General features: G+C 43.7%; 1 protein-coding gene across 4 annotated transcripts in view; it reads left to right on the top strand.

Moving 5' to 3' along the window:
- Ptprg (protein tyrosine phosphatase, receptor type, G) overlaps nt 1–22,360 on the top strand; it is a 683,913-nt gene that overhangs the window by 367,160 nt on the left and 294,393 nt on the right. For all 4 annotated transcript variants that reach the window (XM_063273947.1, XM_063273946.1, XM_063273945.1 and 1 more), the window contains one exon: nt 20,553–20,732. In XM_063273947.1, coding sequence (XP_063130017.1) covers nt 20,553–20,732 — 180 coding nt within the window. The remainder of the gene's footprint in view (nt 1–20,552; nt 20,733–22,360) is intronic.

Raw genomic sequence — 22,360 nt, 5'->3', positions numbered from 1 at the left:
TTTTGTGTGTATATTTTGTACTTTTGGAGTAACAGCAAAAAATAGTTTTGTGTGTGCTCAGTTAGTCATAGCTATTTTTTTTTATATTCCTGTTGTGTGTTCGGTATCAGGTGCTAATGATGATCAAGTCATAATAGCCCAAAACAATATAATGTTCTTGGCACGGAAGCCATGGGGTCACCTAACTTGCACGAGTTAGCATTTGAGCTCTTCATAGTCGTGTTCCAAATGCATACAAGAAACAGCTTTGGTAAAGGAAGGTTTTATTGTGGCTTACAGTTCCTGGAGTTCCTTCTAGTGTCTTGGGGTTTATTTTGCTGCAGCCCGTAAGGTTTGGTGGGGCACAGTTTTTTCACATCATGATGGCCGGAAAATAAAAAAAAAGGGAAGTGACCCACTTCCACCCTCCAGGGCCACCCTCCTCACTACCCGCCATTGTAGCCTTCAGCTTCTGCATCGTCAAGGAATTAATCCGCTCACCAGGCAGAGCCCTGAATAGTCAGTGGCTGGACACACCCAGAGGTGTGTTTTCATTACATCTCAGTATTTGTTAACTTCATGGTCCAAGGAAGGGGAATGAAGCCCGGGTAGTTTGGTTAAGTTGCCCAACATGTGGCATTTATTCATGGCCCTTAGATTTATGCCAGGCTATCTCTGCCGTGGTATTTGTCTTTATCGAACTGACCTAATTGAACCTGGTCTACAGAGTTTATTTTTAGTATTCCAAAAGAGGTCCTTTCTTCCACAGCCGGAAGCAGATCCTGATACTATATCTTTGTGTTTCTCACCACGAAATCCAGATGAATGGAGTTTGGAGCAGGGAGTTCCAGGACTCCCTGTCCTGTCAACCAGCACCCCCATATTGACTGGCAGGTCCCAATGAGACAGTACCTTGCAGCTTAACTACCTGCTTTAGATGTGCTTTTTGCCCCCTTTGATGTCATGAAATATCTCGGAGCCAGCAGAGCATTGCAAGTTAATTAGTTGCGTGCACAGCGGGAGATTCTGGAAACAGTCAGCCACCAGCCTCTCAAGGATGAGAAGTTACTTGAGACATCTGAAATCAGGCCATTAATGAGCCATCTTGATGAGCAGGGGATGAGGGCTGTGAAGCAAGGCCAAGCTGCACTCTGTCTAAGGGTGTGTGGGTCTCATGTCACGACAGTGGACTATGAACCAGACCTTAGTCTTAAGCTGGGTTGACTGCTGGGAGGTTGTCTTCAGGAGGGGTGGGGGAGCACCAGTAGAGTGGTACAGCGGGGATTTAGAATTTATGTGGTGCTACTTTAATTTGGAAAACACATTAAGAGGATTAGGCCAAACGAGGAGCGTTTATTTATTCATTAATTTTTCTCATAGCACGAATTCAAAACGAAGGAGTTGGGTGCCTATTTCATACCGAGTGTTTCTTGTACTTTCTGAGAACTGAGCACAGCAGGCTTCTAAATTTGTGAATAAGACTCAGCCTAGGCCAGAGAGATAGCTCAGCAGGTAAGAACACTTGCTTAATAAGCACAAAGATCTGGAACCCAAGAGGAGAAAAAAACCCCAGAGGCCTTTGGCGCCATTTGTAATTCTAGCCCCTGCTCTCACCTTACGAATGGGGAGGTTGAGAAGGATCCACCGAAAGCTAGAATAAGTAGTTCAAAAAATGGCAGAAATAAGAAAAGAAACGCCACGGAAGAACAATCTGAAATGAGTATTTGGTGGGTCAATAATTGCTCTTTTTAAAATTGTATTTATTTATTTTATGCGTCTGAGAGCTTTGTCTGTCTGTATGTTCACCATGTACCTGCCTGGTACCGGCATAGACTAGAAGGTGATGTTGCGTCTCTCGGGACTTACAAGTGATTGTGAGCTACCAAGTAGGTATTGGGAATTCAACCTGGGTCCCCTGCAACAGGGCAGCCAATGCTCTTCACGGCTGAGCCATCTCTCCAGATGGGGTGGTCATACCCATGGCTCACCGAGTTCACTCATGCGGTACCTTTGTGCCTCCATTTCCTCGCCTGTGTGTAGGTTATGCAGCCCTCGATTTGTCACAGAATGACTGAGGTATTAATGTCAACAATGAAGCCAGCTGCCTGACTTGATGACCAGGTTATCGTTTGGGGGATAGTGAAAGTCCTCGCAAGAGTGGCAGTAGGTCTGTGCACCATAATGTGTTCTTGGGGCTGGAGAGACAGCTCAGTTCCTAGCACCCATGTGGTGGCTTGTGACCACCTATAAGTCTAGTTCAGGGTCATCCCTCTTCTGACCTCTGTGGGCACCAGGCACATACGTGGTTCACTGATTTACATGTAGATCAATCAATCAATCAATCAATAAAAATCGTCAAACAATTATTATTTTTTTTTAAATACGCTCTTCATGGGACAGAACACTTTGTTCCTGCACCGTGTTTCTGGGTACCTTGAATACAGATTCTCTATGCCCCTGGCATGTGAATGGGGCTCGGAGTCCTTTTCCACCTCATGTATTTAGCAAGCAGGATGCCCAGGGAAATTAGCAGAGAAGGACTGAGAACTGTGCCCCACCTGGATTTCATATACCGTGCTCAAGGAAAGCCCACCAGTGTGGGAGTTGTAAATAACCTAAGGGGTCACAGACCTTGTGTGGCCCATGGCTTCCTCTCAGCCGACTCTCTCATTCTCATTCTTTAATTCTTGATAAACTGTCTCTATTTCTAGTTGTGTGTCTTCAATTCCTTGCTGTGTGACATAAGAACCCAGGTACTTGAGTGGGTCGGCTGGGACTCAAATCCACACTGATAATGAATACATGGAGCCTGGGGATGGGGGAAAAACTGAATGGAACTTTGCAGAACAAATGTATAATAGAAGTAGGAAAGACGTGCTATTTGTGAATAAATTAATTTTTATGGGGAGTTTTAATTACCTATATGAAATAATAAAAATCACTTAGGCACACAGTGGTTGACCGCTGAATTGTGCAAAGTAGATAGAGTCTTAGGGAAACAGGGATGCTATCCAGGGAGGCAGGAATAGGGCGCAGCGGGTAGCAGAGAAAGGCCAAGGAATAAGAGAAATTTTCGTTATCTGAAGCGGGGCCTGTCTCATGAGGTTGTGTCGCTCTGGAATCCAAGGTGACTCCAGATTTAGGGCAATGGCTACTCTCTGTTTTCAGTCTTAGGGGAGACAGGTTGGTGACGCACACAGCCACTCCCTGACTGACTCACATGCCTGTGCAGAGTCACGCAGGTATCGGGCAAGACGAAGGCACAGATGCCAGGCCCGTCTCCTCCTCTCATCTACCTAGTGAGCCCTCGTGAGTGCTTTTTGACAAAGGCAGCTTCTAAGTGCCCGTTAGACTATGTGCCTTTGACTTCGGTCATAAACAATCTGAGAACAAGGGAATGAAAGCCACTCTCTGGAATCGTGTGAGATAGCTTTCTTCCCATCGTCTGCGTTCTAGCATCAGCCAGCGCGGTATTCAGACCCGGTATTCAGAGCGTAGGATGCCAAGGCTTTGGGATGGTACTGAAGAGAATCGGTACCCAGCAAGGAAAAGAAAGGAGCATTCTTCACCCCTTCACCACTGAGTAAATTCTGCCTGTGCTTTATTTAGTGTTACAAGGTGTTGAGACCTGAAGAAGTTTGCTACCTTTTTCCAAAGTAAGCAATGCTTTTTGTTTTAATTTTGGAAACCCTTTTAGTGTTGAAGACACTGCATAAAGAGCTTGTGCTCATTGCTGGGAGCCTGAAGAGGACAGGTCTGTATTTACAAAAGATCCTGTAGCCAGCGCACATGAGCGCCACTCCTTAGACTAGTGGCAGATAGAGGAACGACAGGTTCTTTCCTGAGGATGCTGACCGACCCCGGAATGCCCCGACTGATTTTTTTTTCCCATCATGCAATTTACTTCCCTTTGGGATCTTACTCAAAGAGAGAAAAAAAAACGGTATCAGTGGATTTATTCACAAAGAAATGCCAAATAGAATCTGAGCTATTAAGCGTCGTTCAGGCCCACAATGTTTGGATATCTGTTTACATGAACTTTCTCAGCAGGCAGGCTTACAAGCTACAGCTTAAAGAAACCTGTGCTCTTGATCAAAACATCTTTTTTTTGTTTTTGGGAGCTACACGTTTATGGAGGGATATGGGGAAGCAGTTTAGTGCTAATAAATGAAAACAGCGTCTCTAAATTTCCCCCTTAACAAAGCGCCAGTTCCCTGCTGCATGGAGAATGGCCGCTGATTGCCTCTGCCTCCTCCTTTGTTCAGCTCTCCTGAAAGTGCTTATGCTACTCTGAGGCTTTGTCCGTTCTTTTATCTGCAGGGAAACGACTTCTTATTTCTGATTAGACCACTTGTTTTTCAGAGTGAGGATCCAACTGTTTTGGGATCACTTAGCATTTTCCTGGGATGTGGGTTCCTGAACTCAAGAATTTGGTCGTGTGGCGGGCTGGAATTGCAGTATGCTTGCCGGCTTAGTACTCTATTCTAGAACAGGAGGGCAACATGACTGTGCTGTCCTCTAATCACAGTTCATAGATAGGGACTCTCCTTTGAATGCTCTGACTTAGTTAACGTTGCCTTCCGTTTTTCTTTCCGCCTTAATCTCACAGTGTAGATGGCCTTACTATTTTGAAATGTAGAATAGTAATGTGTCAGTTATTTTTCTATTAAAATAAAAGCTATGGACATAAGGGGAAAAGTTTCTTAAGGATAGAGTCTATAATGTCAGTGGTGACTTGGCAGCAGGGGTCAGGAGCGGGAGGAGGGTTGGTCGCATTGTATCTGCACACAGGAAGCAGAGAGCAAACTGGAACTGGGGTGAGGCTATGAACTCAGGAGGCCTGGCCGCAGTGATTCATGTGCTTGCCTCTAGCAAGGTTCCACAGTTTTAAGAGTTCCATAACCTTGACTAGGGACCAGGTGTTCCAACACAGAGCCTGTAGGGGACACTGAGACCACAGCAGGCGCTTAGGAGCCTGATTCTTTGTGACTAGCTGTCTTCACACAACAAAGCAGTCGTATACCTTCCTCGTTGCCTTTTATCTGTTTTCTTACTTTTGCATTACTGTTCGCAAATACGAGGTTTTATTTAAAGCGTCATGGGCGATTTATGATAATAAACTATTTTCTGTATGGATTATAGAGAGTCATGGTCAAAGGTAACCAGCAAGTCAGTAACGTCAACCAGCCACGTGAGTCAAGTACAGCTTAGCTCAACTCTTGGACCTGCACATAGAAGAAAAGTTCAGACTGGCCTCTAGGTGGTGGTTCCCCTCAGAACTGCCAAGAAGACCTTGCCTTTTAAAGTGATTAGGGCCGAGACAGGAACCATCTGTTAAGAGCGTCAGTCCTTCCTCTACTCTTTGCTTCGTGGTTCTATCCAAGTGCCAGGTTACCTCGTCTCTTCAGACTTCTCTTTCTCTATCCTGAAATGACAATATGTCTTCAGTAGCAAAGAGCATGCCTGTGGGTGCTGGTGTGCGACCGGTGGCTGTAAATGATGCCTGTTAATAAGGAATGGATGAGGGATGAATGGGGGACACCTAAGGGGGCTACAAATTGTCCTCTTCCTCTCACAAGCTTCATCACGGCAGAGTGTATCTCAAAATGAGGACATGACTGGTGTAAGGAACTTAGGGAAATCTACTGATGGGTTGCTGGATGTGTGTTGTAGCCTAGTGGTTCTAGTGTGGTTCTAGGTTTTGTTCTAGAACCATTATTTCCATGTTGTATGTGATTCTTCATACCCATAATCCCACTATTCAAGAGGCTGAGGCTGAAGGATTACTGTGAGTTTGAGGTCAGTGTTAGGTTAGAACCCAGGTTTTAGCTAACCTGGGTTTTGGAAAGTGGTCCGATCTTGGGGTTGGGGGAGAAAGGAAGGAAGGAAGGAAAAAAAGAAAAGATAAAAGAAAGGACGATCACAATAGTAACAAAACCTCAAACACATTTCCTCTGGAGACACTAAGTTAGGGTAACGAATATAAAGTTACACAGTTGATAACACCTAAGACTGCCCTTTGCTGCTGTCCTGTTACAGTTTCACTTTCTTTTGTACTTCTGGTCACTTTGCGTCTGTGAGTTTTCATGGTACCCTTGCCTCAGCACATGTGTGGAGGTCAGTGTATAATGGTGGATTGTTCTCTTTGCCCATCCCGAGTTTGTGGGATTGAAGTCCGGTGTCAGGCTGTCAGGTGCCAGGCTGTTGGACAAGCTCCTTTTCCTGCTGAGGAGTAAACATCTCCACCACTGGTCTTTCTGTCAGCATTTGGGGATCCTGTCCTCTTCATCTCTAGTTAGGGTAAATGGTGGCTACCTCTTACCATTCTGGAGCTGTAAAACCTGTGCATTTCATTTCCACATACCATGCAGATTATTTTTCGGTTGGACACTTTTGAGGTAGCAATGTTCTTTCTTGTCAATAAGAGTATGTCATTTCTGTAATTCCTGTATTGACTTTGTTGTTCTCCACCAGTAGTCTCCTTTAGCCCTTAAACCTGTCATACTCATTCTTCTGGTTTGATGAAGATCTCCATCAAACCTTTCACATTGATGATTAACTCAGACATATTGGAAAACAAGAATGCTAGCCTTATTTTATTTGTCTTTTTGATATAGGGTTTCATGTAATCCAGACTGTCCTCTAGCTAACTGTGTATACTTAGGCTGACCTTGAACTTTTTTTGTGTCCACCTCTGAAAGGCAGCCCTGTGTCACCATGCTGGTTTATGGTGTGCTGGGAATAGAACTCAGGACCGCTTGTGTTGTGGACAAGCACGTTACCCACTGCATTACATTCTCAGCTCCTGATGTGTTGCTCTTTGCCAGGTTTCTTTGGAAAGCCCCTGTAAGTCCAGTAAGTTAGTCATCAGATGCCTCCTTCTTCATGGACCGGTCTGCTGCCCTTGGAGAACTGTATGCTGAGATTTCTCAGAGAGGTTCTGGTTAATCCTGCTGTGGTACCATTATGGACATTGAGAACATGAGCTGATTTTCGCAGGCAGGCAGCTCCTGTGTACACCTGGGTGGCAGAAGCCTTGGGGAGTCCTGACAGGAAAAAACAAATCCCTTCTTGAGGAATCCTACCTAACGTGCCATTACAGTGATGGAAAGATCTATCTTCAGCCCTAGCCTTTTGAGCATTTTCATCAAAGAGTTTGACAAGGGAGATGGATGGATTAAATTTGTGAATGGCGGTGTTGCCAAGAGGCATCTATCAGAAATTGGAGGGAAAAAAACATCAGGATCTCCCCAGTTCTCAAGAGGTCAGATCGGAGCATGAAAACAAAGTATACTGGATGAGAAAAGCACAGGAGTGCAGTCCAGTGATGGAGAGGATTGGGCTTTGCTTCTGATTGCCTCATCGGGTCTTTGCAGCCAGGGAATGAGCCTCACCGTCCACTTGTAGCAGTTAGAGCATTTGTATCTTATAGGACATCACACGGGGTGAAAGCATTGAGCCTCAGTGAAGACTCTTCTGACTTCTCAAACCTATGGGGCTTTTATAGTTGTCACTTTAAGGATAAAATATAACATCTTGTTTGATACGAAGCCAGCTTAGCCCATGAAGAAGGCTGGTCATGGTTCCACGGTGAATCTGCCAGATTGAGTCTGTTGTTTGAAATTATTGCCAGGAATCTTTTCTGCCTGTTTTCCCTTTAACCAACCCCCTCAGCCCCGGAAGTTTGGACGCTACAGATAGCTTTTATATAAGAGTCTATAATTTCTCAATGCTTTAAAGAGCTAAAGAGTAGAGTGCACTTATATAACTCTACCACCAAAGTACCTGCAACGTGGAGCAAAGACCCCCAGAGAGAAGTTGCCTGGATCCTTTTTCTGCATCTCTTACTTTTGTTTTGGTTAATTACGGAAGTGGTGCTTATGTTCTCAAAATATATCAAATCCTGAAGGTCTGTATCTTCCTAGAAGCTAGTCTCTTTTTACCCCAGTTAGTCATTTTACAGGCTGCCCTTTTGCCTTTGGGTGAACCATTCCTGGATGTGATGTGTATTTATTTTCCTCAGATGCTATGATGTAGTCATGTAGTCACAACTCTGGGACCAGCTTCTTTTCCCCACAGAAGGGTATGAGATGCTCGTGCCTCTTAAACTTCTCTGCACCTCTAATACTTCTAGACCAATAGTACAATATATAGTTTGACGTTTACATCACACGGTTGCTGAAAACTCACCTTTCCTAGTGCATTAGCACTTTATTGTCTTGCATGGGTATTTTTTGATGTGCACACAGATAAACACATAAACCACTTATTTTTCTTTCTCCCTCTGCAGTGGTAGTGATTGAACCCGGGGCCTTACAGTTAGGTCATTGTGGTGCCACTGACTCGTTCCTAAGCCCAGTTTTCTGTGTTTTAAAATGAGCGGTGGTACGTCATCATGCACATGGGCTTTTCCACTTAGAAATGTAACTCGGAGTCTGTTCTTAGCTTAAGGAGCTTTTCCTCCTTTCATCCGTCTCCCCAACTCCATTCCTGATTACTGCTTCTTCTCCTGTATTGATTTGATACACTCTACTTAACTAGCCCTTCAGTGATGTGTACATATCTGGGATGTTAATCTTGGATGTTGCTGATGCTGCTACCACAACTAACCTCACCCTTTTAACAGTTGCAAAGTGTATCTGTGGAAGTAACTCTGAACAAAGGAGTGCACATTTACAGTTTTAATAGTCGCTGCCTCTCATGTAGATTGCCTGGTTATATAGTCCAGGTGAGAAAGTATTATATCAGAACATGGTATATCCCCTCAGGCCTGGAACTGACTTAGATCTGTCACTCTCCATATGAGGACAGCTTTCCTAGCTTCTAAGCATCCATTGCCTTATCTCTAACACAAAGAAACCAACATGTACTTGACAGGAGTTGTTGAAAGGGTCAACAATGGCACAGTGTAGGAAGTTTTCATCACCCTGAATATAATGAATATTCTCCCAAAGAGCAAAGCCCTGCTGGTGTCATTTTATTCCTGTCTGCTCTATAGCACTCTGTCATTTGATACCTGGCATAAGAATAGGGTTTCAAACAGTAAACAAGAGATATTGTGTAAGTGTGTGCATGTGTATATACATGTGTGGGAATGTGTGTGTGGGAGTGTATAAGTGTGTGAGTGTCTGTGCTTGGTTTGTGTGTGTGTGTCTGTGTGTTTGTGTGTGTGTATGTGTGTGTGTGTCTGTGTATGCGTGTGTGTGTCTGTGTGTGTGTCTGTGTATGCGTGTGTGTGTCTGTGTGTGTGTAAGTGTGCGCATGTGTATATGCATGTGTGGGAATATGTATGTGGGAGTGTATAAGTGTGTGTCTGTGCTTGGTGTGTGTGTATGTGTATCTGTGTGTGTATGTCTGTGTATGTGTGTGTCTGTGTGTGTATGTGTGTGTGTCTGTAAGTGTGTGCATGTGTATATGCATGTGTGTGTGCATGTGTATGTGTGTGTCTGTGTGTGTCTCTGTGTGTGTTAGTTAGTTACTCTGTAGATGTGCTGAAGTTTGTCGTGAACTCAAGCAACTAACTTAAAACATTCAGAGCTGAATTCTGATACTGAGGACTGCACAGCAGCCCTCCCTTCTCCAGACAGGAAGTGCAGCCATGTTTAAACCAGACCTTCAACTCAGGGGCTTTTTTTCCTCTCTGAGTTGCGACTTTGACCTTCCAGGATAGTTCATTATCACACCAGCAAGTCATCCCCACATAATAACCCGAGCAGGCAAGTCTGAGGCAGAAGACTTTCCGTGAGCCTTTAGTGATCACGTTAAGTCTTTCTTGGACTCTTATCTGTGACCTTGGTGTTACTAGAGTAAAAATTTACAGCAAAGAACTCCAGACCTTGTTTCCTCTCCTTTTGTCTAAATGAGATCTTTAAATCCTAGCCCACGTTTGTTTCCCTTACAGGGAAAGAAAATGTAGGAAGAGCAGGAAAAAGGGAGGGAATCCAGAGCTGCCCCCGTGTGCCAGCCAGTGCACACTGCTGACTTTTATCTGTACCGTTTGTCAGCTTCATCTTGACGGATCTGTAGAGTGCACTGAGTCATTGAACTGGTAGTCTTACACCAGTGTTTGGATGATCTCTTGTAGCATTAGTTACAAACAGCAGGAAGCCTGCCCAGTCTTAAACACTAAGGCACTTGAAATGTGTCTAAAGATATAATTTATATTCCAAGTGTGCTGCGTTCAGGGACCTGACCTCTTATTTCTTTTCCCTCCCTCTCGGTTCTGCTTTCTGATTTTCTATTGTCTTCTGTTTGCAGGGCATGTCCCTCCCTTCCTTCTCCAGTCAGATTTGGGGAAGAGCCAGGTTTTTCCCACAGGGTCAGCAACACAAAGGCTGGGCCTCCCTGTATGAATAGCATCAACCTAAATCAAACCCTCTGAATAGGGAACCCCCGTGGCATAGTCAGTGTAGGCCTTGGCGGGAAACATTTCCTGACACATACTGCTGAAGAAGGTTGGGCATCTGTGAGTTGCCCTCTTTCTAGTTGGGTGTTGTTCCAGTTAGAGTTACTATTGCTGCAGTGAAACACCATGACCAGAGCTACTTGAAGAGAAAAGGGTTTGCTGGGTTTACCCTTCCACAGCATAGTCCATCATGACAGCAGTCAGGACATGAGCTCAAGTGGAGCAGTAACCTGGGATGCAGAGGCCATAGAGGAGAGCTGCTTACTGGCTTACTTCCCCTAGCTTACTCAGCCTGCTTCCTTATAGAACCCAGGACCACCAGCCCAGGGGTGAACCTACTCAGAGTGGGCTGGACCCTCTCCCATTGGTCACTAATTAGGAACAAGCCTTATGGGGTTGTTTTCTTAATTGAGGTTACCTCTCTTCAGATGACTTTTTTTTCTGATGTCATCTCTAAAGTTGGGTCAGAGTTCACGCCAGTGTGACCCAAGGGTTGAGATGTGGTTGCTTAAGGAGCATTATCACCCTCAGTCATGTTGCTTCTGCTCTAACTCTATGCTCTCTCTCTCTCTCTCTCTCTCTCTCTCTCTCTCTCTCTCTCTCTCTCTCTCTGTCTCTCTCTCTCTCTCTCTGTAATCCTCAGCAGTTCCTGTGGCTAACTTTAAGAATGTGTCTGGTGTGCTACAGGCTGGCTGGAGAATGTAAACAGACATAAGAGAGACAGAGCGATCCATGTCTATAATCCCTACAGTAACTGGGGGGTGACAGGCAGAAGCAGAAGCTGGTCTGTGAGATCAAAGCCATCCTGGTGTACATAGTGAGTTCTAAGCTATCTTGACAGACCCTTTCTCCTGAAAACAAGACAAATGTACCCATAAAGTTGTTTTGTGTGTTACCAGAAGTGCTTGTACAGAGCTTAGAATGTTCTAGAATTTTGAACTTTGTCTTATATAAGAGAAATGAGCCTCGATCAAACAGGATTAAGTTTCAACTCTACTTTCCCCAGCTAAATCATAAGTGGAAAGAGCAAACCTGTAATTCAGCTATTCTCTCCTCCCCTGGCTGCACCGTTTCCAGACATTGCTAATGGATCTAGGCTTCATGAATAAGCCCACAACAGTAATCAAGCAGTCTGGCAATCATTTCATTCTAGTACATCACTTTTTCTTAACTCCCTTGTACAACACATCTGAGCTCTCAGTTCTTTGTGTAGTGCTGTTTCCCCTCCTTCGGCGGTGGCCTCTGTTGAATCTAAGAAGTAAAAATGGCGAAAGATCACAGACTTTGCCAAGTAACAATCGTTGGCCGCTTGAGTTGTATCTCAGTTGAATAAAACAGAAAGAAAACTTTAGACCTAGAATCAGTTTCTCTCCATCTTATAAGCCTATAAGTTATTGTGCAACAAAGCCTGAGGTGACATCACTAACAGTTTAGACACACAGTGACCAGTCCTATGCAGTGTCTGTAAGAGGCCCCACTTGAGACCATACCAAGATTTGGAGGTATGAAATGATCCCAGTTAGAGTCAGACATTTGTGTTGAATGTTGAGTAGGCTGTGACATGAAGGGCTTTATCTGAGATATTTTTGAACACGCACAGTTAGAGACTTGGACTTTGAAAGACCTTCAGTTCTGTCCATTGCTCCTGTGGTACACACCCTGTTTTCCTCTGCTGTTTCTCTTGTATGTACTATCCCCTTGTATGAGTGTCCCTGTGCTGCCATACCTCTATGGCTCAGGCCTCCTGGATGACATTAATTACCATGTTATCTGTTTCAGAAAAGTAGAGACTCTCCAGGGCCCGGAGAGCTAAATCAGTGGCTAAGAGCAATTGTGGTTCTTTCGGAGGCCCTGGAATCAAGTCCCAGAAGCCTTATGGTGGCTCAGAACCTCTATATATAGTTTGTGCATGCCTGTGTGGTGTGTGTGTGTGTGTGTGTGTGTGTGTGTGTGTGAGAGAGAGAGAGAGAGAGAGAGAGAGAGAGAGAGAGAGAGAGAGAGAGCGAGAGAGCTGTTTCCTACAAGTACCAGGAGAAACTGGACAGATAGTCGTTGGTAGTGAGAAATGCACAGCCCGCTGCCCCTCTGTTCTGTTCTCAGGCGCTCCTTATGATGTTTCAGCTGCTTATTGATAGCTCCCATCACAGATAGGAAATAGGAATACAATGCTGTCCTGCTTAAAATTTACAAACAAAAATGTGGAGGCTAATTTTATCATCTATAAAGCCATCGCTCACTTCGGCACTGAGTTAAGAACTGAAATATTTCTCCTAACACAGATGAACAACTCCGTAATTATGCATTAATTAATAAAAGCAGCAGTGAGCACGCCGAGTGCTTTTTAGCCCTTTTTCCATTTTTCTACATGTATAACAATAAATGCATAAATAGTAATTAAGTTACTAGTTCTGGTGTGAGCAAACACATCATAAACTGAATCTCACGAAGTGTTTTTAATTAAAAATGGGATAATTTAAAGATGTGTATGAGATTGGGGGAAAAAGCATTAATTATACTTGGTAAAAAAAATGAACACATGTAATTTGGATTTTTGCTGTTGGTTGAAAGTGGACAGCAAGATACAGAGTAATAAGCCTAGATTCAGGTAATGTTTTTAATAAAAGTTCCTTGAGGGGGGCATTAATAAACATATTGGACTGGAAACAGCACATAACATGTATATTAGTTTTACTTTTAATTAGATTTAGACAGAATTCATTATTTTTAATGGCTTTTCATTAGTGAATGGAAACCATTATTTGAATCTATTGTGGAAAAATAATTTCAAGATGCGTATTTAGTTTTTGAAAAATACCATGTATGTATTTAAGGAAAGCATAGTTCGGAATAGGGATTGGGTGAATCGTATGCGCTGTAAGTAAATCTTCTGTCTTTATCTCGGGTCAGTTATTAAGAGAGAACTGTATTGAAGCAGGGTGGTACATTTGTCTTATCTCCACTTTTAAGTAGTGTTTCTTTTTATGGGTCATGTTGACCATGGGCAAACATGAAGAGAGTATTCTCCCTCCCTCCTTCCCTCTCTGTCTCTGTCTCTCTCTCTCCCTGATCTATTTGCATTTTGTTTGAATAAATAGAATAGCTAGTATTGGTTTAAAATTGATACCTGCTCCTTGAAGACCAGCTCCTTGAAGATATGTCTGCCTAAAAAAGAAATGCTGAATTTCAAACAGGCTCTGAGATATCCGCCTGGATTTGTAGGACTTGCAGCTATCTCATTGTAGGGAATTCTGTCGGCTAAGAGCAGACGGTTGGAATGAATCTCCGGTTGTGTGATTTATTCTCCATACTGTGGGAATCCATCTTCCTGATGCTCATGTCCTGAACTGTAGTGTCCCACGATGAGAAAAATACAGTGACTTGTTAATGGCCCACTGAGGAGGACTTTGTTATCTTAATGCACAGATGATCCATGAATTAAGCTAATAATGTTGTTTCTTAACTACAGTTTTTAAAGGTGAATGTCTTCAACTTTATATGTCAAAAGGCTTTTTTTTTTTTAATATGACTGTAAATAATGAAACATCACCCTTAAGCTTGCTGAAGTCCCTAACCCCTACTCCTGTAGCCCAGCCTCTCTTTCCTGGGTCTTTGCTCTGTGTAAATACTGTCCATGCATACATTATGTACCAACTGTTACCTATAAATCGTCACTGTTTGTATCACCTCTTAGGTCACGGACAGGTCCCAAATGCACTCAAGAATACCGATAATTGAACCTGTTTAACAAAGCTTACCATTGCGTCTAGCTTCTGCACACATTTAGAAATACTTCCTTTTTCTATTGGTAGGCATCCACTGAAGGATGACTTTTTGGTGGGACATGAGGTACACACCTGCAATTGTAGTACATGGGTACCTGATGTTGAAGAGTGGTGATTTAGAGGCTAGCCTGAGCTACGCAGGCAGATTCTGTCTCAAAACAAACACACAGAAATTGGAAACAAAGACAGTACCATGTCGTAGTGAGGTTAAGGTCTCTTTCTCTTTCTGTGGTCTGTGACGAGGTTTTACTCTGTCATGGTTTGTTGTTATTGGTGTGTGTGTGTGTGTCTGTTTGCTTTTGTGTGTGTTCATTTTGTTTTGTTTTCTGGCCTTGATGGATTTCAGGTGCGTTGATCGAGTATTACATAGAGTGTTATTCATCTTGAGTTTTGCCCAATGTATTCTTCCTAGAAAGATAGACGGTATTGGAAGTGTCTGAAGAGCTACTTCAGAGATGACAGGCCATCCTTATAAAAGCCAGTCAGGATGTCCCCATTGTAACCAGGTCATGTAACAAGTGATGTTTGTAAGGCTTCCCCATTGTGAAGTTACTTTTCTAAACACCCTCCTCCCTCCCCTCCTATGCTGTTTTTCTGGGGCAAGTGGTGGAAGGACGGGTATCATGGAACTCAGGTTGGCCTTGGATTTTAACTCTCAAGCAAGTCTGACCTCCCTCTCTCACCTGAAAAATGCTTAGATTACTAATATGAGCTACACAGTCACTTGTAGGCCATGATGGGGAGATCCAAGCCATTCTTTGGTACATGTGGCACCCAACCAACGGAGCCACATCCCCAACCTCAGTTTTGTCGTCAAGCAAGTGACCAAATCAGGTACAGCTAGCTTTTAGCCCCATTTTCCGTAGAGATTGATCAGGTGTGCTTAAGACTCTCTGTCAAGTGAGAAACCTGCAGTAGATGACATTAGCCAAGTCAGTGTGTGCTTGAGGAAATGATATCATTCAACTGTCCCCTCCTCTGCAAGTCCTCAGGAGGTCAGGGTCTCTTCCATAGTTCCAAGCTATAAAATAGATGTGGCCACCTTCTTTGGCTCGCCCCTGTGCTTGTTTTTCTTATTCTGAAGCCTGCGTCTTGAGAGTTATTTGCACATTTTGTAACCCAACAACAAAACCAACACTTGTAGTACCCGCCCCTTAGAAAGCTTTCCTTCAGAGTCTGCTATTGTGCTAGATTTGTGGCATGGAGGATCTCACAGAGTTCAGCTAACTACTTTTCGGTATGAGCAAAATATCACACAGATAAGACAGCAAAGCCTCAGGAGTTTATGTTGGCCAGGAGAACTCCAAGGAGACTGGGACAGCCCTTTTCCTGAGCACCTGTCTCTCATCACTGCGCCCAGCACTGAGCAAGTGTGAAGGTCGTGTTTAAATATGTTCTGAGAAGGTTAGCGCTTCATCATCCTTTGCTGCCTTTGAACAGAGAGGTCTGTGAAAATATACATCGCAGTAGGAATTTCAATAGGAACTCCCCATGCTTCCTGAAGGGCAGCGAAAGCTTGGACCCTATTCCACTCTTACTTTCAAAACCACGGTCATGAATTCTGGACTATTCGATTCGCTCATAGATTCCTTCTTGCTCACCATAGTTTTATAGCACCCCTTACCTTGTCACGGTTAAGACGAATTCAGTGTATTAATGAAACTAAAGAGTGTTTACTGCTGAAATTCGCATCCCGACCCCACAGACCCAGGAGGTGAAGAAGATTTAGTAAACAGTCAGCAGATAGATGTACAAAATTAAAGTGAAATCACAGCCAAGAACACGCAGAGTGTCACTACAAGACACTTTTCCACTCTTCTGTTCCTTCCAACTTAGTTATTTTCATCTCAAAACATGCTTTAGTACTTACTTGAGGAGCTCACGTTAGATGACGGTAGGTAAAGGAGCACAAAGGATTGTCCTTTTAGGTGAAGAGCATCAGTTTACTTGGGTTTTCTGTTGCAGTGATAGAACACCACGACCAGGAGAAACTTGGAAGGAAAGGGTTAGGTTTAGGGCTTGTAGTCTTCCCATCCAGGAAGACAGGGCAGGAGCTTAAGGCTCTTGAGTCAGGCACTGAATCAGAGGCTATGGAGGAGCGCTGATCACTAGTCTGTGCCTCATGGCTTGTTCAGTCTTCTTTCTTGTAGTACCCAGCCACCTGCCCAGGGTTGGCCCCACCCACAAGGAGCTGGACCCTTACGCATCAGTCATTAATCAAGACAATGCCCTACAGATTGGCCTACAAGCAAATCTTATATGGCGGCATTTTCTTGATTGAGAATCGCTTTCCCCTAATTCCTCTAGCAAGTGTCAAGTTGATATAAAATCTTGAATAATATCGGCTATATACAGCAGGAATATAAGCTAGTTTCGGTCCCACCTAAGAAGTGCAGATCTCTGTTTGTTCAAGGTGCTTTGTGAAGGAAACAGGAAGTAAGAGATAGTGTGCCACAAGGAAATGTGTCCAAGATGGCTGTCATCACCTGCCTAAGAGACACTGTTTTCTTGCGGTTTTGCCTGATGCAGGGATTTGCAAAGTCCCAGCGACTTTTTTTTCTACTATGGGGCATCTGCAAGAGCAGTAGCCTTGATCAGTACGGGACATGACAGGGGTCATATGTCCTACCTATAGCCATGTTCTTTCATGGCTTTGCTATCTGGAGGGGCCCATTATTTGGACCTAGAGAGAGGACACAGATATTCTGCCTGTGTGATCTGAGGCTACTCCGTGGTATAAAGTTGAAGCCTGGAAGAATCTTGTCCCACAGCTATAATCAGTAGTGGGGAAGGCACGTGCTGATGAGTAAGGAGTAAGTTAGCAATGGTGACAATGAAGTCCAACGGAAACCAAGAGGAATGGTTCTAGGAGGCCATTTTTATGAACACCACACTTAACAGCCGTTAGCTTCAGGTATACTCTCTGCATTCATTAAAAAGAAAATATCTTTCATCCTAGGCTGAGTGAGGAACACTGTTAGCTTCTCAAGGTTGGCAGGGTCTCTCTATTCAGGTAACAGGTGAATGGGTTGTTACTTTGGGCAAGGAAAAATCAGCCTGAGGCCTCTTACCCCACCAAGCTTTCCTGGTTGCAGAAGGTAAACCTGTTAAGGAAGCTGTATTGTCAGAGGATTGAGCTACTGAAGTGCAAATATCCTGCTCATTCCAAGAGTTCTTAAGAGAGAAAGAGCCCGTGAATGAGTATGGCTTATTTTAGGTGGTAATGCCATACCCATGATTAGGAAGCCATCTCACTGATGGGTTGGTTTAATTTGTTTTTTTTTTCCCCCTTGGCAAGCTAGGTGTCTGATAACTAGCCTATATTAAATGCCCTTTGTTGCTGTTTTTAAATTTTTTTATTCTACTTTACTTTGAAGCATTTACTCAAAATTCTAAAAAACCAAAAGCCTTCAACATGGTGAGACTGTCCAACTGTGAATGATTAAGGGTGTGAACTTCTATGAAGTGCCAACACCAGAGAGCTCTATACAGTCTGGAATGGTAACAGTGCTTGGAAGTGAGAATAGGTAATCGATCCCTGAAAGGATTGATTGGAGCCTGGAGAAAGGGTTCCATTGCCTCCGCTAATGACATGGGGGTGGGGCTGGGGGGCTTCGCAAAGCAAGGGTGTCTGGAGCATGAAGCACTCCAGAGGAGAATTAATTTAAAATCTGAAGTGGAAGATCAGTTTCAATTAAAACTGCCCTTGAATATATATTGGGTGGAAGTGTGGAAGCATGCATGCGGTCAGCCTGAACCCTAAGATCGGAACGAACGAATCCCACCAGTCTGAGCACTAATTATTTTTTTATAATCTCCTAAATTATATTTCACCCCTCTAATGTGGATGGTAAATACCCCACTGACCTTAGTTTTTTTTACTGTCATCATAATAATCTTTATTAGTGTAATAGTGGTGGTATAGTGAGATGGTTATCAAGAGTCATCATCAACAGTGATGGCTTGCCTCCATTAGTTCCTGGGCGTTGTATGTATTTAGCCTTATTTCCCTTTGCCCCATGGCATTGGCTATTACTTTATTCCAATTAGATGTTTCTATAAGGCATTTTATTTGTAGATTCCCATATACAATGTCCCATGTTTTGGCCATGACAGCCTATTCGTAGATGACCAGAATCCATATTTTGGTTCCCATTCCATGTACCAGCAGTTGACTCAGTCTTTCTATGTATTTTTTTTTATAGCATCTGAAAGGACATGGAGACAGTGGAAAGAAGCTAAGTGGAGTCTTTAGTTATCCCACCCCGACTCCGATCTCTGACATGTACACAATGAAAATAAAGTTTGGCTAAAATGTTTGCAAAAAATACACTGCCTTCCTTTGTGGCTCTTGTTAGCCTTGGGGAACTTAAACAAGAGGTGCTGTGTTCTGTGTAAAAACTTGACCTTGCCTTGCTTCGCTGCATTCTCGCCTGAAAGGAAATGACAACGTTGACTTTTTCTAGAAAGTATTAAACACTTGCAAATGACTCAAAAGTGCTCCTGGCTTATTACACCTTTTCCAATGTGTGAATGAGTCCTTTCTGATGGTCCACTTTTTCTCTTACTGTTAGGGATGGGCATTTGGGAGAATGACCCAGCAATATCGCTGAGCTGAAGTATTTTGCAGAGAGTGAGAATATGAAACCTTTTAAGGACCTATTCCAATTGCTCTTGCAGCGACGATCTGTCCACTTTCTCGACAGAGAAGATGTCTGTGGTTGTCGCTTTTTTTCTTCCGATGTCGTTGTTTGTGCCTCCTTTCAGCTGCATGAGACATAAGGGACTGTGGAATGATTGCCTGGTGGTAGGGTTGACACAGACTGCAGCCCTTGTTGACTAGCAGGGAGACTTACGGCTTTCTGTATCTTCCTTTACACGGGGTGGTTGTGTGGGCAGGCACAAAAATGCCTAATTCACTTTTCTATTCAACTTTTTCTGTGTGATATTTAAACAGTTGAAAGCTAAAAGTGCAAGAATGTGTGTGTGTGTGTGTGCGTGTGCGCGCACGCATGCACCTAAGTGTGTGCACACGTGAGAGCAAATGTGTGTATCATGTCTGTATGTATTTGTGCATGTGTTGTGTGTGCATGTGAGTATATGTGTATCTCTGTGTGTGCTCATGTTTACCTTTATGTATATCTTTGCTCTAGTGTGATGCCTGTGCTGTATCTTCTGAACTCTTTTGACTTGCTATTAGCCTGATACTTAAAAGGCTCTCCCTCAATCTTTCGACAAACGTATCTTTCCTGCTTTGTTATATCAGTGAGATTCTAAAGGAGACACGGACGTAGAAAGCTCTGAGAGCACACAGCTGTCACTTCACAGCCATCACGCCTAGTCTTTCATTTCCAAACTGGGCAGAGCAGCAAATGCAGTGTGTTTCTTGGCCTCCTGCCTCATAGGGACCCAGCTGAGCTCTACTGTGTGCTTGTTCCCTCCTTATCAATGCAGATGTTTTCATAGAAGTCTTTATTTCCGAGAGTGCTGAGTCTCAGCCGTGACTTCATCCTTCCTTTGCTTATGCTTATGGGATAGAGGCTTGGGAAGTAGGTGCAGGAGAAAGCTGTGGACAGACTGAGAACCTTCCACAGTCAGAGAAAGGAAATCCTGCTGGGCCTCCTCCATCGCCGAAAATGATTCTCATCTGGTTTGGAGTTGCATTTAGTCTAGAGTTTGTTTGTTTGTTTCTTCTCCTGTTCACAGGCTATTGTGAGCCAAGAGGAAAGTCATACTTGGGGTATTATTCACAGAACCAAAACACGCTAAACTAATTAAGCTTTTTTTTTTAATGAATGAGCACTCTGCTTATTTTTAGGATGTCTATTTAAAGATTTTCAAACATGGGAACAACCCTTAAGACCCTTCTACACAGCGTCCTGAGTCTGGCTAAGGATGAAGCCAGCAAGAGTTTGCTTGGAAATCAAAGAACCAACTCATGGAGATGTGGGAAAACTATACTTTGGAAGATGTAGGACTCATCTCAGCTTTGTGTGTGTGTGTGTGTGTGTGTGTGTGTGTGTGTGTGTGTGTGTGTGTGAGAGAGAGAGAGGGGGGGGGCATGAGTATGTATGCAGGGCAGAGGTCAGCACCAGGTGTATTCTAGTGTTTTCCACCTTAGCTTTTGAAAGCTTTTTTTCCTTTAATCTTGAGCCCACTATTTTAGCTAGACAATGAGCATACCTGTCTTCTAACGCTAAGATTGCACGTATGGACCAGCATGCCTGGTTTTACACAGATGCTAAGGATCTGAACTCGGGTCCTTATGCTTGCTTACAAGCACTTTATCCACTAACCCACCTCCTCATCCCCTTAGCTTCACGTCTTGTCTGTTTACACGCAGACGTTTGGGTCTTGGGACTGAAGTGTTGCTTTTCGTTCAACAGGTGCCTATGGTCCTGAGCACTGGGTCACATCTAGCGTCAGCTGCGGAGGCAGCCATCAGTCTCCTATAGACATTTTAGACCACCATGCTCGTGTTGGAGAAGAATACCAGGAGCTTCAACTTGATGGATTCGACAATGAGTCCTCTAACAAAACCTGGATGAAAAATACAGGGAAAACAGGTAGGGTGGGTTATTTATTTCTTTGTCTTTGTTTACCAGCAACAAAACCACTTTATTCTAGCACGCTTGTGAAATAGTATCTACTGGTGTAAGGGATCTAAGCAGTCTTTGGTTTGACAGCCAACCAGTGTTTGACTTCAGGCAAATACCTAACCATTCTGTGCCTCAGTTTTTACAGATTTATAAAATATGTGTCATAAAATAATACCAGGTGGTTAACACCAGCGTTGCAGTCGTCCAGTGAATTAATATGTTTGGTTCATAGACTGGACCTGAAGAGTATACTCAGTATGTCTAACCATTCTGATGTGGCAGACACCGACTACTGGCAGTTCCATTTAAATTTAAGTTTTAATTATAAAAATAAAAGCTGAGCGTGGTGACATACGCATATAACCTTGGCACTCGGGAGTCAGAGGCAGGCTGATCTGTGAATTTGAGATCAACAGAGTGAGGTCCAGGATGGTCAGTGCTACACGATGAGATCTTATCCGAGGAAAAGAAAGCGACAAAAAAATGCTCAATGCCATGCATCTGAGCCCTCTGGACACAGCTCAGAAGGCTAGCAGCCACACAGGGTCAGTGGCTACCATACTGAGTGCTGCAGAGAGGGAGAATGGAGATATCCCATTGTCTTGGACATCATACTTTGTTCAGATTGTGCAAGCGTCCGAGAGGCATGAACGACCTTAGCGCTTTATGTATCAGTCCCATAGCTCACACGCTCGCCCTTCTTCCTGACAGCCTTGTCATCTGGGGGTTGGTGAATGCAGAACCATCTTTTCAGCACTTGAAGTTTCCTGACTGATTGCTCCAGTGCAGCTAAGGGTTTCTGAGGTGTTCACAGATGTCACAGAGACTGTGTGCTTCACTCTCATCTCTGATCTCCCTGGAAGCTCTGGGGTCTGCCTTGTGTCACTGTGTACTATAACCAAGGATTAAGTTCCTATCTAAAGAGATTTCTATCATCATCATGTATATATGAAGCATGCACACACACACACACACACAGACACACACACATACACACACACCACACGTACACACACACCACACATACACACACACCACATACACACACATACACACACATACACCAAACATACACACCACACACACATATACACCAAACATACACCACACATACACACACACACACACACCGTACATACCACACACACATACACCATACATACCACACGCGCACACACACACACATACACATACACCAAACATACACACCACACACACATATACACCAAACATACACCACACACACACACATACACCAAACATACACACACACACATATACACCAAACATACACCACACACACACACACATACACCAAACATATACACCACACACACATATACACCAAACATACACACCACACACACATATACACCAAACATACACCACACACACACACACATACACACACACACATACACACACACACACACACACACACACACACACACCTAATAACGAGTCCATTAAAATAAATGCTTTTATTTCTCTCCATCTCGATGAGTCCTTTGCAACCAAACATGTCACCTTTACATGTCCCTCATACAGGACCCTGATGTCCTGAGGCTCTATTTGCCTAAAATGAAATTATCACC

Source organism: Rattus norvegicus, chromosome 15, assembly GCF_036323735.1.
Source record: "Rattus norvegicus strain BN/NHsdMcwi chromosome 15, GRCr8, whole genome shotgun sequence".
Lineage (NCBI taxonomy): Eukaryota > Metazoa > Chordata > Mammalia > Rodentia > Muridae > Rattus > Rattus norvegicus.
This window is presented reverse-complemented; position numbering and strand designations above follow the sequence as displayed.